This window comes from Cephus cinctus, unplaced genomic scaffold (assembly GCF_000341935.2).
Source record: "Cephus cinctus unplaced genomic scaffold, Ccin1 Ccin1_scaffold1474, whole genome shotgun sequence".
Lineage (NCBI taxonomy): Eukaryota > Metazoa > Arthropoda > Insecta > Hymenoptera > Cephidae > Cephus > Cephus cinctus.
Window position 1 is genome coordinate 100,570 of NW_014333837.1, and position 16,431 is coordinate 117,000.

The window sequence follows — 16,431 nt, forward strand, 5'->3', positions numbered from 1 at the left end:
ACGAGGGGAGGTGCGGTCAGTGCATTCGCACGCGGAATGTTTGATCGATTCGATTAAAATAAAATCAAATGACACGAAAATAATTCAACTAATTGTAAGTTGATTTGGAATGATTCAACTAGACCCAATTGTAAGTACAAGACAATACCTTGCACGGTTACAAGTTTAATAATACACCCCCCTGAGATCATCCCTTCCATCTTTCACCTTTAGATGTAAAGGTTAGAATTTCATATCGAAACTGTCATAATATCAAAGATACGTATACGACTCTGAATATAGTCAGATACACACAGACCTCCTTGAGGTCAGAAGTTCCATTTTCCTTAGGTAAACTTACTATGCGAGATTATATGATATGATTTCTGACCTCGGTCACAACCACTGATTATATCTCCTTGTTCCCTCGCACTTATTAATATTTACAGTGATTAATCGTCGAGTCGTCTTTACCAGGTGACCTGATCGAGGAATCGCTGCCTTGGACATAGGAGTGGGCAAAATTTCCTACACACACACACATACACACACACAATAGCAAATATCATGACAATTAACCATTGATCGAATCTCGTGACGTATCTACGAAGGTGCTAAAGGAAAAAGCACGGCTAGCAAGAAGTCTGTGCAGTAACTGTTAGCCTATTGACTTAAATACAGCGAATGCTCGGTTCAATAAGGCGCACACGAACAGAACAGGAGACGACGACAAAGATTGAGAAACAAAGAAGAAAGTAAATTTGGAGTAACGATAAATTAAAAGAAAAGAAGTAGTGATTATCGAGTATTGACGCGAATAGATGTTCCTCTTATCTCCTGTAATCTCTTGTGTCGCTCGATTAAGTTTTACTTGGTTTATTTCACAGACAAGAATGCGACAGTCTTCTTGCTGATGCGCGAAATACGAAAGGATTACCATTTAGGATAACAACCGGCGTCGTCGGCGTCGAGAGATACGAGGTGCTTCTGTGCTGAGCCATCACCAGTTCCTTCGTGTTTTTCTCGGGCTTCATTAGGACGATGTAGACTTTCGGAAAGAAAAGACACGCCAGCTGGACCAATCCACTTATCGACAAGGACAATGCGAGGGTTACCACCCTTATGGAGTTACTTGTCGACGCCAGGTATAGGGGAACGAATGCTAGCCAGAGAATTATCGTTGTGTAGTTCGTGAAAGCTATGTGCCGTGTTTCGTTGAATCCCTCTGGACACTTTCTTGTTTTAACTGCATAAATTGTGCAGATCACTGAAACAAGAGGCGTGCGTGAGGTATGAGATTTAATTTTGGATGCATCCTTGATACTGTACCTATAAGGACGAATGGATATATCAGTCCAAGCATGTAGGATCGATCGTCCAATCCTTGGCAAATTCTGAGCCTGCTGTCTCTCGTGGGATATAAGTGAATTACCGATGGCGGGACTTTCAAAAGCCAAGCGCCATTTATGAATACCTCGAATAGCGTTAGAATTCCTGTTATTACCAATTGGGACTTCGGACTGGTGTACCTGGTTCAGAATAATCGATATAAATTTTCAGTGTGTCAAATCGGTAAAATACATTTTAAATCCAGTGGTTCGTCGAGTCTTGTGAATTATGTTAAATGTAGGTTCGAACCTTGGTTTATGAGGACTGTGCGTGGTATTATTAAATATCCTATGAATTCTGTTCGTCTTGGTAACTAAAGCGGCGTAGCACAAGGTATAACATAACCCAATCCCAAATCTAGTAACCGCACAAGTTCCTGTATTTGGTTTGGCTACGACTGCAAAGGTCGTAAGGAACGATAAAAGAGTTCCAAGCAGCAACAGAGACGAGAGTTCTCGGCCAGATGCTTTTATCACAGGCGTTTCGCTGTAGATCCGGAAAATAGAGAGGACAAAAATGGTCAGCAGGATGCCTGAAGAAACAAAACACATATAAACATTTATTAGAATTGTCATTAAACTTAGTTGGCCATACGGGGATGACGTAAGCTATCCACATAGTTATCTTGAACCCGCAAGGACCTAGTTCACCCACAGGAGCTAAGCATCCCGCAATAAACTCTCAAAATGAAACTGATAAGAGCTCGTTTCTAGACTTGATAATTCATCGTAAATTCTCGGTCCTTCGATCCGTGACTCATTGATTCTCATAAATACTACATTGTCTGTGACAATCGATTACCCAAACTGGCAACTGCCATCGCTACCACAGCCCAAGGACTGAAATAGTCGATGAACTCCTCAGGAATTGGCTCGCAGAGGGTCCGGTCGGCTGTGGGTCTGGTACCCCATTGACAATCTTCACATCGATGATTATCCACCTTGTACTGATACAATCCACAATTTCTGCAACGCCAGCAGCAAGCGTCCTGCTTCTCTCGCACTTTGACCTGGTGCGGTTCGCAGGGTTGAGCGCAGGTTGAGTTCGGAAAGAAGCGACGGCCCCCTTCCGTTTGATTTCTGTACTTCATCGCTGTCGCTTCTATGTAAAGATTAGGCGCGCCGCTGTCGCTTTCTGAATAATGACGTCACGCGTCCAGTTATACATATATTACTAGTATATCTCTACTTCCCAGTTAATTGTTTCTTCAATTGAGGCACTGTGTGCTATCGAAAGAATTTATCAGACTCACGCGTATAGTTGCCTATGACCTGCCAGTGGTAAGTGCCATCCACATTTTTTTGGTAATTCAAAATTGTGTATCTAGGTGGGCCATCCACGTTATTAATGAATTTAAACTTATTTCCGGCTTCGTCTGAAAGTAGAGAAATATTTGGTGCTCTGTATCTTTAGCTAGAAGACGTTTTAACTTTCTCAAAAATTGTACGTCCTTTTGATCATTGGGTTACCTTTGAAATTAACATTCGACATATACTTAGCCAGCACATCGCCGTCGACGTGTCTCATTTCCTTGCACATTCCATATGATTTCTTTCCACATTTCTCTATCTGTATTCCGTGCAATGCATACGCGACGGCATATACGGCGTCTCTTACGAAATGTAAGAACTTTTGTTGCTTGTACCCAGTGCTGCGATTGATCTTCAATAAAGAATTCAGACAATTGGCGTCAGGATCATCGGAGCTTACAGCGACCTGAAGATACGTTTGCTCGAGTATATATGCTTTTTATATATTTATACTGTACTTCAAAATAATTTTGAAATGTAGTAACTAAAATTAGAGAAAAAAATGGGAAATTCGAAGTATACTCAACCTCGGTTTTGCGATGGTCCCCTGTGGTAAAGTTTCTCCCACCACATCTGTGATATTCTAGCCAAAATTCTCGGAACCAGGGATTGATCTTCTCATGATCAAGAGTGAGATTAGTGAAGTAGTCATCGAATCCCATGACATTCCTAGACAATGGCTGAACGGCCAGAGCTCCCTCCAGAACAACCATCTGCTGATCCTTACTGTTTTCAGGATTAAGAAATTCCTTGTGACTGCTCGTTGACCAAGCGTCGCTTCCGATCCAGACAAAGCGCGTCCCGACGCCAATGCGTCTAGCTGCTTCGAGAACTCGGAGGGTCATTATTTTCTCCGCGAAGAGGACAACCACTGATTATGACATAACGAACAAATATACCATTACCAAAAAATTCATAGAGAATAAAAATAAGTCTCAACAGTAATTTTAATTCGTCTTCTCTATAGAAAATCTAAAAACCGTTTTCCCATAATAATGAAACGTAAAAGTGTCACGCACCGCGAACTTCAGTTTTATTCGCGATGGTCCGTATGACGTTATCGTAATCCTCTGCAGTGAAATGTTCCTTTTCGATTCTCTGAGGCGCACTGAAGCAAATCGAGTAATTGTTGGCTAAGGAAACCAAAGTCTCGTACCCGTGGTTCCCGTATTCCGTGTCCGAGTATACAACAGACACGTAAGTCCACTCGAATTGTCTGGAAATAGAAAAAAAAAAAAAAAAAAAAAAAAAAAAAAAAAAAAAAAATAAAAATCTCGAGCTCAAGACTCCTGGGCTCTTTTATTATGAATTGTCAAGGAATCATCTTGCGAGAAATTCCATTAATTAATTTTCCGAGCTCAAGACTCCTGGGCTCTTTTATTATGAATTGTCAAGGAATCATCTTGCGAGAAATTCCATTAATTAATTTTCAACTTGACGCCGAGGACTCTGAGCCTCGTTTACTTGAAAATAATTCAGGACAAGAATTACTTGAGAATCTCCAGCATGGCGTGAGCTTGATTCACGTCACTTGGCACCGTGCGAAAGAAATGAGGAAAACGTTCCTTGCTACTAAGACTCGGCGAAGTCGCCATGTAGGATATCTGCGGCACGGAAAAGAGTCTGAGCATGGCAGCGATCTGAAACCAATTTCAAATATATTAGCTCCTGAAATTCCAAAGATTCCTGCAGGCAGTACCACGAGGGTAAAACTCAAAGTACACTCGTACAGAATGACATCGGTACGAGCCGATGAAATACCTGAAGAGTCACTGAGCTGCTTTGAGCAGCTAAAACGGCAACGACTTGGTCGTAACTTCCGCCAAAAAATTTCGGTGAACTTCCGTCGGAGCACTGAAATTCCTGTTCGTGATATTGATTAACGTGAGCTATGAAACCTGAAGCAAAAACAGTCTTTATCAAAAATCCATATGACTCCTGGCTGTTAGGATTTACGAGAACACATAATACCGAAGGAAGCAAAAAACAAGAGAAAACCTTTAACAAAATTCAAGGCCTGTTCCAATGCGTAGCTGGGGTTGTCGCAGGAGTCGAATGCAAGGACTCCTAATCGAATACCAGGCAGTATCTGTGGATCCTGATTTATTTGATGTATCGTATACAGCATGGCTTCCAAGGGCTGCACGCCATCTTCCAGCTAGAAGAACAAAGTCAACTGCAGGATAACAGGGATAAGGAAATTCATCCGGGTCGCCAGAGAACGTCCGTCACTTTTTCAGCCACAAACCATATTCTTAATTGTATTACAAAAATTTATAATCTGCTTGAAATACATTTGATACATATACTCACTTGAATTCTCCCACAAGCCTCGCCGCTGGTGCCTTTCCTGTGTACCGGAAACAAGGCACCCAATGTGATGTCCCCGGAAACATTCAGGTAGACTCCACCACTCGTTACGGTACCCAGTGTCACCAAGAACAAGCCGACGGAGTACATACTTTTCTAAAAAATATTTAAAGAATCACACGTCTATATTCAGTCCTCTGGGTACGTCGACAGATGACTTGCCTATACGATAGTCTAATGCATTCGACTTCCTGCCATTTTGATCCTAAGGATCTTCTCGAACCTACGAATATCTGCCTCAGGATTCATTCTTCGTATAACGCAACATCAAACGCATTTCATTATAAACGATCGACTTCTTCTCAAACACCCCACCTCTAGGCATATTCTGCGAAGGACTGAAGTGGACTGAAGTGGACTGGGGTGGACTGAGATGGATTGAAATGGCCAATAACATCGAGTGTTTCGTTTTAACGAGTTGACGTAAATGAAAACGCCTCGTGCGTATACGTACAATACACTATAGTATAACTCTACTATGGGATTGTTCAACTGAAACGACCGAAACGTACCGCTCGAACGACCTGAAGCGACGGTACGAGGTGAAGCTGACTTCAGTTGGTTCGTTTAAGACAAATAATGTGTAGTTACAGGTACTGGGTGGACGGGCCAGTAATGTTCACGGTGATAAATATATCAAGAAAGCAGGATCGACGTAAAACTGTATTCTCCAATTGTCGATTTATAAGTGACAATTGGGAGCCATCGGCAGTTCATTCGGACTTTGGTTCTCTGCGTCGCAAATCTTATGCTGCTGCTTGGAAACTCTCGTGTCTTAATTTAACCAATTTTCGACCGGTCGATTATTTTCGTAACTAATGTCAAACTTCACAATGTGCTGGGTGCATGGACTTTGTATTTCTGACTAGATTCAAATCAAGTCTTTAACTACGCGCAAGACGGCAATAAATGAATAGGTAAAAAAATGATTTAGTTAATCGACTCCCAAGTTCTATCTACGGAGACAGTTTAATCGCTACGTGCCTACGCACACGGATCAAATGTCTAAGCGTCTGTTTGTTGTACGTTTTCGGAAAGAAAAAGGAATCCACCTGCACAACAATACGTATACATGCTTTGATACATGAACTGCGTATACGCGCACGTAGCCAATAGTGAGATTGAGTTACAAGGTGAAAATATTAATAAAGATCAGCAATAATAACCGCATTAATAATAGCGCTACGGAATAGCTTTGCTGATCTCATCGATAGACTGAAACCCAATGACGAAGGAAAAGAAAAAATGATAAAACGTTTAAAATTAGTCGTTGGGTTAATTATAATTTTATTATCGTCCAATCGAAACGTCAGGCTCTGATTTTAAGGATCGGAAACGAAAACTATTTCACTGTGTAATGTCTTTAACGGTATAAGAATATTTATTTGGATTGTCAGACAGCACGTAGTTCCATTAAGATGATAATTCATCTTCCGTCTGTTTAAATTGAACGTGGTGTCCTGATTGTAGTTGCTAACGAAAAATAGACTTCGAAAAAAAAAACTAAAATTTGTAAATAAATAAAAGGGTAAATAATTTTAATCAATAAATAAATTACCATACGCATCAGTACGTACTTATTGGCCTTCTATTGATAAAGAAAATAATAAAGCATCGACTAACAAATTTTTTATTATACAATTTGGTTACACCTAATTTTATATTCCATTCGTTTCTCACTGCTTTCTTTGTCCCTCAGACGCACCCCACTCCAATTTGCGAGTTTAGAAATTACAGCTGTCCCCTTTCCGTATTTTTACCGTCGCATGTCCGAACGAAGAAGAAATCTCTAACGTGAGGACAATTATTTTCACGTTCTGTTAAACGAGAGTAGATACGCGCGCACTACTGCGCATGCGCAACCACGTGCACATTTCAAAGGAAACAAAAAATATCTGCGGAAATGAGACGCTGGTCCCTTTCGCTCTTGAGGATATCAACGAATTGTTTTACCAAAATATATTCGATGTACGTCCAAATGAATGCAATCTTAGATTCATTTTTTTCAAAAGGCTCTCACTCGTCTTTTACGGGTAATTTCTAATTGTAAGAGAGAAAATACGAAGTTGTTACTTCCTGAAACATTTCAGTATTTTTCACCCCCTGATCTTATACATAAATTTGATGCCGGTTCGAAGAACCTGCTACCTATAGCTATAGTACCGTGTATGTACAGCTACACGCACGAGTGTGATGTCAGTATCAATTTGATTAGCTTCCCCGACCTACAATACAAGGGACTTTAGCCTCCCTTTAGCCTCGATACTCTCAATTTCCCTCTTATTCCCACTCTCGTCCTTTCTGTAGAGCTCTTCTTAATAACTTCCTCAACTCTATTGAACCATTTTATCGAAGAATAGCTTTATTCTATCACCATCTGAAATACTTAGCCTTTTATCCGTACCTGTCGACATCTAGCGTGTTCGCTCTGTACTTTACTCGATTATTTGCATTACCCGTACTCGTCACGTTTCTCGTTAAAAAGACCGTTAAAGTCCATTAAAAAATTGTATTCTAATGAAGAAACTTATTTGTGTATACAAAAATAATGGATTTCTGATAAGATCGATAAGGGAAGAGGAAATCTCTTTGTTAGCAAGCGAAGAGAACGCGAAGGCTCAAAAGTGTCCTCCTCCTCTTTGCTCTTGACGTTCTCGGCTACCGCCTTCAGCAAATATTTTTCTAGTTTTCGAAAAAACATACGAAATTACATTACGACCTCAAGAGACACGGTGACGCCCACAAGCCCATAATGGATTTGGTTATTGTCCTTTCAGAAGACATGCTAGTCAAATTGCCCTGGACGAGGAATTTTCACTTGAATCGTCATCATTGTGGCTCACATCGACTTCCCAGATCACTGATCACTGATTGACATATCTATTCAATCTATGCAGCGTCTCCCGGAACAAAGAGCCTTCGCTGAGGTCCAAGCATCGAAGATCCAAGGAAAATAAAGTAAATTGCAAAAACCTGTTTCAGCAGAATAATCATCACAATCAATGACGATTATCCTGTCGGCCAGATACAATAATCGAATTCTCCTATTTCCTTATTCGAATACCGGCTATTTAAACGTAATTTGCAAAAGAGAAACATGTCAATTATAATATTTCCTAACTGATCCTGATAATGCGAGTCTAACTTATTGCAGCGATCAATCATCTTAGGTTCTCCTTTTCTACTTTCCCTTTCATCCTGAAACTAACAATTCACACTCTCATCTGTATTATACGCTTCTTCCGATTTTAATCTCTTTATTTTATTATTTCGTTGTTACTGAACGTTACATTCAGACTGAAGGCCTGCAAATATTTATAGACGTTTTTAAAAGATCTCATGCACTGGATATGTATACAGAAATTCGCTAATCTATTCATATCTGAATTTGATATTTTCGACATCTGTCATTGTAGACTTCCATATGGTTAGTCAACCTCTTCGCATGTATACTTTCAATCCTGAGTGACGTTTTATTATATTTATAACATTCGCAAACAGGAAGTTTATGTTTTATTCAGTCGAGTCAATGCCCATTGTGAAAATTTCCGACAATACATCACAATGCACCATTTCTTTAGTCAGAGAATTATATCTCAACAGTGTATCTTCGTTTGAAAGTAAGTAGATAATAAATAAAACTAATGAAAGAATAAAGATATCTAATCTACATGATTTCAAATATTTTTCAAGCTTCAAGTATTGTTTATATAAAAAAAATGTACCTATTATGCTTTTCAGACTTTTGCAGCTAATATTCATATTCGAGTCATGTCTAGTAGAGTTTAGTTTGCCATATATGTATGTATGTACTTACTGTTTATTGAGAGTTAAGGACAAACGTAAGAGAGGTTAACATTTTTAATTCTGTCGTTTTGTTCGATTATTAACACAATAAAGAGCCATAATCGTCAAAGTAATGATCAAGAGAATTTTTAATTACTTACATAAAATTTTTACAGGCCTTCTCCGTAGAATACGTTTTATTCTAGTCGATCGTATCACACCTGATTACAAACATTTCCAACGGTCATTATAGATATCCACGAACATCGAAATCATGAATCTCATTCAGATCGTGAGGTCGTCGATTAAACCAATTTGATTTTTCTCACTACCTGCCTTTGTTGTACGCTTGGTTATCAGAGATGTTCAAGGTTCACGTGTAAACCAAAATTTTAAATCACACTGAAATATGTAAGTAACATGTATTCGTCGAACAATTTCTTTGTCTTAACTTCACTTCACTGTTTTGTCTTCTACCCCGTGGTGGCTGCGATTCATCCAATTAATTTGTATAGGGTGAACGCGGAACTAGGATACGTCGTAGAGCATAGCGCGGCGTCTCGTCTAAGACTGAACTCGTGGACTCGAAGTTTTACTTGCGTTTTAGTTGAGCCGACTCGTGCGCGCGCTCGCTAAATCTACGATCGTGATAAAAATGGACAAGTCAGTTCAGCGGGAAGTTTCGTGCGTAAAAAAAGGGGTCTGTAATAATAATTATACCTACATCCCGAGATTTGTAAAATCCACTAATGGCTCAACATCTCGCTGTTGTATTATTCAATTTTGAGGTTAACAGTTACAGACATCGATCGAACGCGGGTAAAGTAAAAATATACTGTCTACAAATAATACCACCATGCCGACAGATCCCAATTATTGTCGATCTCTGAAGAATCTGGTGCGTTTTCTGATCTTTATAATGAACTCGAAGAGAAATGACGCAGTTTCACTATTATGCTTTTTCAATGAAGGCAATCATTAAGAATTACGTGACACGAGAATTCACTTAATTCGTAAAAGTAAATTTGACTGACGGTGCATTATCAACTTATACGTATGTAGTACAAATACTCTAAAGAATCATAATAATATTTGTCCATGTGTAAATCTTAAAATTAATCCAAATGACTTTAGTAAAAGTTTCTATAAAAACTGATCAATACTTTGTTTTTTAGTAGTAGAACTTGACTGACTTATCATTTGAAATTTAAAAAAGCGAGCGACTTGAAATTTTGAAAGCATCAATTTCTGGAAAAGATCTTGTCCTTCGCACGGTCATTATATCATATAGTGGATATGAGGACACCGTCTTGACGATCCAATTAATTCTAAAAAAAGCCGCGTCTTCTCTTAAAACTTTGCTGCTGAGAGCCCAAGTGCCATCTATGTTGTCGCACGTTCAGCAATATCGAGTTTTGAATGAGTGGCACCGGTATGCATAACAATAATGTACCTATAACAATAACGAATGATAAAACAGCGAGGAAATGAAGGTAGCAACGTTGACTCAGGTCTCGTTACAGTCGAAGACAGTGCAGCCACACCTACGATCCAAACAATACGGAATTGATGCTCGACACAAGGGATTGATTGGTTCGGTCATTTTGTTATTGTATTTATTCTACGTGAGTATATGTTAAAAGAAGAAGTGGCTGGGTAGAGTAATTATCACGATACTATAAGTGTCGCTTTAATCCGACCAAAGTGGAAATGTGGTGGCGGATTCTGGTAGATTTTCCTGACCCAGTATTTTGACGACCTTATCGGACAGTTTTATGAAGGAAAATGGCGATAACGTTTCAGCAGGTTTACGGAATCTCATATCATCTCATTAGTCAGTTTATCAAGGTGCGTATGTTATTGTCAACTGAAGAATTCACAATTTTCAATAATGCACGATCGACGATATCTATTTTTTTTATTTAAGTGCAGTAATCTAATCTCGACTGAACTGTTGATTTGTCCCTTTGAAATATATAAATTGATATGTACTGAAGTTTTTTAAATCATCAGTCTCGTAATATTTAGATTCCCTAAATTGACTGGTCTGCTGAAAAACTTCTAGCAAGTAACTCGACTTCTGGAAGAATTGTATAGCTTATCATTTGCAGATCGCATGTGCCTCTTTCGTTCGCAACTTTTGACAGATACTAAAATTTTATAGTACAACAGCAGATTATAATATACAATGCTTTTCAAATGGAGTACAAAATCCCGGGTGAAAAAGCCACGTTCACCAGCCACAGTACTACACAAGGGTGAATTGCCAATAGACCTTCACAATAATTCTAGCACAATACATTCTTTCCTTTCAACGTGATCATGACAATGATAGAAAGATATCATGGTACGCCCGAACGTGCATTCGAGACGGAGTCGAACTTATACACGTGATGCAACCGGCTGACCAAATGGTAAATTATTATTTTAATGACGAACACAAAGAAACAATTTCCATGATATTGAATGGAATCGTGCTAAAAAAATGATTATAAAAATTGTAACGCGGTCAAATAATGTTATTGATTTTGGCCATAATAAAATTACAGCTCCTAAAAAAACTGCGTTGGTTCTCGAATAAAGAGCTTGAACATTGACTTGCTATGCTACTATTAACCCGTGGACCCACCATAAATACCTAATATCGTTAATATCGACAAAGTCGGTATCGGAATAAGAAGCGGCGACGAGCGCAGACATTTATTAGTATACTTATTGGAAAGGAGCAAAGGCACGGAAAGTATTTTCAATTAACGAAATCGCTCGAAACGATAAAATACGTCAATACAACAACGTAATATCGACGTTTCGAGTAAACTGAAGAATAGAGGGCAAAGCCAGGCGCCGATACTCGCGGCTATAAGTAATAATGAAAGAAATGGTCTGGACAAACCGCCATGATGTTCGAGAGAGAGAAAGAGAGAAAGAGAGATAGAGTGAACAGAGACCCAGGACGAATAGCCCATAACAATTTGGGCGAGCACGGGCCTCTAGCTACGAGCCGCGTAAATAGAGCAAGAAGGATAGATAAGGGCTGTGGAAGATCAAGGAAGCGTCCATAGCCATGGAACGTGCTTCCGAAAGTTGCCAGTATTCTTATGATTTTATGAAATATGCTTTCCTTGACTTCCTGTAATTTAAGATGAAAAATTCAACTGCAACACTGACATCCAAGGTATCGAGTAGTTGTTTGTCCGAGACACGAGTAGCCTAGTGCATCCTGGTAAATTAGACATCAAAATAAATACGTGGCCATATGAGCTCGTACGTGAATACATGATAGGCGACAATTTGAAACAATTAGAGTTACGTGGATTACATTGATCCGACTAGGGTAGAGGAGTGAGGGAGAAAATTCGCAATTATTCAATCAGTTGCTCGAGCGTTTTAAGCATCGCATCTCCAGTCCGTAGAGGGAAGAGCGACGAGTAGTCAGCGTCAATCCAGGCAGCATCCTTCTCCGTGCCGCAGTGTGTCACAGTGTCGGGCCCTTTGTCTTTCCTGACTTCGGGACTTCCTAGCCACCCCGGAAGTGTAAAGTTGCCGTGCAGTTCGTTTTAAATTGGCACTGTATGTTTAGCAGTTAGCCGATAGAATTCTTGGTGCTCTTGGAATATAGCGCATCCAGTTCTGCACACTGGAGCCTCTTTAGGAATGATAGTATCGATTGCTGATACATGAAAACTCCCAACCAGTTTTGCACCGTTTGACAAATAGACGTGAAATACGAAAATTCGAATTACAAAGTAATGGAGAAAACCGAGATGGACCAGGAGAAACTTACTAGATCTTTCGACTTCCTCGACTGCGTCGTCTTCGTGGGGATGCTAGGCGTCTCGGCGCTGGTCGGTGTCTACCAGGCTTACAAATCACGAAAGAATCCTGATGCCGTCAGAGAATATCTCGTTGGTGGGCAGAACATGTCTATATTTCCAATTAGCATGTCTCTTATTGCAAGGTGAGCATCCTTCCGAAAGGTTAGTCAAACGTCAGATAGAAATTCTTCAAATTCTTCGAGAGAGTTCGTGTGATTGGAAATGAGGATGAGGATGGAAGTCCAAAAATTAAAAAAATGCATATCTAATGGTGGACGTATTTTGAAAATGACCACCTTGAGAGTAAATAGACATTGTGTAACTTTGAGTCTCAATTGCTTACCAAGGTTTGCTGCTCGACTTCCTACTATTATTGGTTATTAAAGTTCATCATCCACGTGCTGCGAGCACGAAACGAACCAGGTAGCAGGGCTTAGTGGCTGCGCGATACCTCGTCTTGATCCTCGTATAGCGAGTAAACGCAATCGAAGAGCAAGATCAGCAGACGACAGTTACAACAGTTAGAGAATCACTAAGAATGAGTTGAAAGAGAGGTAAACAGCCAGACTTAAATTGGACGTTTGTCGAGTGTCGATTAATCGTCCTCAATCTCATCCTCATCGCTTGTTTCCAATTTAATCATTTTATTAGTTCGACTGACCATTCCCTCTCAACTGGCAATGGTTAATGCGTACGTTATTTATTATTGCAGTTATATTTCGGGTATAGCCATCCTCGGTCTTCCAGCAGAGATGTATGTATATGGTACACAGCTGTGGAGCATCGTAATAGCCGATTCCTTTGTCTCACTCACAATGGCCGTTGTCTACTTGCCTGTTTTCTACAAACTTCAGATCACATCCTCGTACGAGGTAACAGCAAGACAGTTAAAACTAGAATTCCAGTGAAGCCTTTTCTCTCTTCTTCATTATGTCTTACTCTTTTGACAAATGCTTCGTTATTTCAGTACTTGGAGCTAAGATTCAATCACACGGTGAGACTTATGGGTTCTGTTATATTCATTATTAAAATGGTGAGTCAAATCGTCGAGCTCGGAATTTCAATGATGCCGTCTGGGTGCAGAATTGAATTGGTACAAAATATTTTATTTCATCTACGACCCTTCCTCTTTTTCAGCTCCTCTACATACCTTTGGTGATCTATGTTCCGGCATTAGCGTTCAATCAAGTAACTGGCATAAACTTGCACATGATTGCATCTTTGGTCTGTGTCGTCTGCATATTTTATACAACTTTGGTAAGGGGACACTGTCTCACTCGATAGTTGAAACATTGAATACTCAAAAGAGTAAACTGTAGTACAGAGATCGTTTATCTAGAAGACAGAGACGGGTTCTCGAACGTCTGACAAAAAGTTTCATGTATTTCTAGGGTGGTCTGAAAGCCGTTGTATGGACAGACACTATACAGACTATCGTGATGTTCGGCGGTGTAGTGACAGTTGCTGTTTTGGGAACAGCTAAAGTCGGCGGCATCAGCGAAGTTTGGCGCAGGAACGTTCAGTCTGGAAGAATCGAATTTTTCAAGTAGGAACCTGTGGGGCTTTGTACCTGTTTCACTTGTTAAGGCTGCTAAAAAGTGACTAGAGTCACGGAACAGGAAAATCAGTCATTCAAATTGGACTGAAAAGCTTCACTGGAACAGAACAGAGCGCTTTTCTCAATACCCTTATAATTCTGTAGATTGCAGTTTCATTGAGAATAATAAGAAAATGAAGTTACAAGATGTAATTTCTGAATCAGCGTCGTCTGGTCTACTTTGAAACAATTAATGAAACTCAAAAAAACTGCAATGTAAAGAATTTTTGAAGAGTCTTGAAAAAGACGCTCTGGTCCGTTTCGATAAAACACTTGAGTCCAGTTGGAATAATTGGTGATTTTCTTGCTCCGTGACTCCAGTCACTTCCTAGGAGTCTTAAGAGCTATTTATTACTGAAAACTCACTTACACCTGTGCGATTGTGTGTACGTCGTGTGTCACGTGTAAATATAAGCCAAGTGGTATTGTTGCCACTATCTCAGAGTGTCAACCATTCTCAATTGTTTTTAATTGTTTAATGTTAATACGAGTGTGTGGTATTGCTCTAGCATGGATCCAGACCCAACGGTGAGACATACTTTTTGGACTGTTGTAATTGGCAACTACCTCAACTGGCTAGCTTCTTGCTCGGTCAATCAGGCAATGGTACAGAGATGCTTAGCAATGCCAAACTTGAAGAAAGCCAACATGTGAGTAAACGTAGACTTTTCGTAAATAGACTTTCTTGTCGTTGGATGCCGTCGAATTTTTAAAACGTCGTTTGAAAGGTGATATAAGTTTGTAGTTTTCTTTTTTTTTTGTTACAAACTTTAGGAGCGCATCTTTTTAAAAACGCCTTCGGTAAGCTGGTATCTTTCTAGAATACGAAGTTTCGAGATTTTTCTAGACTTTTATGCTGGAAATATCCGAAAGACTGAAACTCTTGCTAGTGTATTGTGGCTACGTAAAAGAGACATAAAAGAACCCAAGATTGAATAGTTTCCCTTTAATACAAGATTACGTTATCGTACAAGTCGTGCAATTCCTATAAACTCGATAATTCGATATGATTAAACCCAAATCAATATTGACTAATACCGTAAAAGGATAATTCGATCTGGTTGTATGATAATATAATACTTTTGGAATTTCTAGTACGATCATGATCATGGCTGTTGGTATCATAACGATCGTCTCTATGAGCTGTTATACCGGGATCGTTATTTACGCAGCGTTCAGCGAGTGCGATCCTGTCACGGCGAAGGTATAATAAAATTTCAGCAATTTTCAATAAAACATAATTTTCAATCACTTTAAATATTTTGCAGCAAATAAGGAAACCCGATCAACTATTACCGTATTTCGTAATGGAGATCGCAGAAAACGTGCCAGGATTACCAGGCTTATTCGTGTCCGGGGTGTTTAGTGCAGCGTTAAGGTATTTTCCCGAGAGTTCTATTATATAGTAGCGAAGGAACTTAAGAAGGCGAGAGAGAAAAAAGCCATAATAAAGATAAAGAGAAATGTACTTGACTTGATGGGGAAGGCAGTCTAATACAAAACAGTGAAGATGTTTTCCTTAGGATATATACTTTATCGACATAGCGATAGTAGCTCTCAGGGAAATTACAGTAGAAATAATATTTGTCCGAGTGCAAACACGTTATTTCGTAATGACGTACAACGGTGGTGGTTCTATGCAGCCTCAATGTGGATTGTCGGTTCATAGTAAAAACACGTCTACCAATATTGTAATATCAATTGGGAACATTGATACAAAAAATACGTTGCTACTTTTTAATTTATTGGTAAATAATAATGAATCTACTGTACCGACTCAAGATACACAGACTAGAAATACGTAGATGAGACTTCTAATTTTTTTTCCCGGTTGGATTTTAAATGTACAGACAATACAAAACAAAAGACATTGATGCTAAATCAAATTATAGCCTGCTTAAACATTGGAAACATTGCAATAGTAACTCATTAGAGTCGCGTCATTACATTATCAGTGTTATATACATATGACACGTCATCATTAAGTAAGGAGCTATGAAATGAAACCGATTATTTCCTTTTTTCTCTCTCTCTCTCTCTCTCTCTCTCTCTCTTTTGTTTTGAAGCACCATGTCCACTGGGTTAAATTCCATGTCCGGTGTCATCTACGAGGACATGATAAAACCATTGCTGAAGAAACCCATGGGCCAAGTTGCTGCCAGTCTTTTGTTTTGAAGCACCATGT

The 16,431-nt window shown here is 39.4% G+C and overlaps 2 protein-coding genes and 1 long non-coding RNA gene across 8 annotated transcripts in view; 2 read left to right on the forward strand and 1 right to left on the reverse strand.

The window, feature by feature from the left end:
- Positions 1-53: 53 nt before the first annotated feature.
- LOC107273190 (metabotropic glutamate receptor 4) lies at positions 54-9,862 on the reverse strand. 6 transcript variants are annotated; one of them, XM_025090505.1, is made up of 16 exons: positions 9,167-9,862; positions 8,996-9,055; positions 8,774-8,864; positions 4,992-5,144; positions 4,677-4,836; positions 4,440-4,576; positions 4,170-4,318; positions 3,698-3,894; positions 3,206-3,549; positions 2,838-3,084; positions 2,621-2,743; positions 2,170-2,502; positions 1,618-1,900; positions 1,309-1,508; positions 917-1,246; positions 54-507 (listed from the first exon to the last, which is right to left on the reverse strand). In XM_025090505.1, exons 4-16 carry the CDS (start codon positions 5,136-5,138, stop codon positions 416-418), a joined length of 2,742 nt encoding a protein of 913 aa, XP_024946273.1. In that variant the 5' UTR covers positions 5,139-5,144; positions 8,774-8,864; positions 8,996-9,055; positions 9,167-9,862; the 3' UTR covers positions 54-415. The 6 variants fall into 6 exon arrangements, with proteins under 6 accessions (XP_024946273.1, XP_024946272.1, XP_024946276.1 ...); XM_025090504.1 differs by lacking the exon at positions 8,774-8,864 and having other exon boundaries at positions 8,996-9,236; positions 9,297-9,862; XM_025090508.1 differs by lacking the exon at positions 8,774-8,864 and having other exon boundaries at positions 9,171-9,862.
- Positions 9,863-10,017: 155 nt separating this feature from the next.
- On the forward strand, positions 10,018-12,230 carry LOC112495171. Its single transcript, XR_003061489.1, has 3 exons — positions 10,018-10,682; positions 10,946-11,248; positions 11,384-12,230. It is a non-coding gene; the product is annotated as an uncharacterized LOC112495171 (long non-coding RNA).
- Positions 12,231-12,251: 21 nt separating this feature from the next.
- Positions 12,252-16,431, forward strand: part of LOC107273196 (sodium-coupled monocarboxylate transporter 1) — a 5,890-nt gene continuing 1,710 nt past the window's right edge. Inside the window, exons 1-8 of the mRNA XM_025090502.1 lie at positions 12,252-12,792; positions 13,362-13,521; positions 13,617-13,682; positions 13,787-13,906; positions 14,041-14,195; positions 14,756-14,896; positions 15,342-15,450; positions 15,515-15,624. Coding sequence (XP_024946270.1) covers positions 12,584-12,792; positions 13,362-13,521; positions 13,617-13,682; positions 13,787-13,906; positions 14,041-14,195; positions 14,756-14,896; positions 15,342-15,450; positions 15,515-15,624 — 1,070 coding nt within the window. The 5' untranslated portion in view covers positions 12,252-12,583. The remainder of the gene's footprint in view (positions 12,793-13,361; positions 13,522-13,616; positions 13,683-13,786; positions 13,907-14,040; positions 14,196-14,755; positions 14,897-15,341; positions 15,451-15,514; positions 15,625-16,431) is intronic.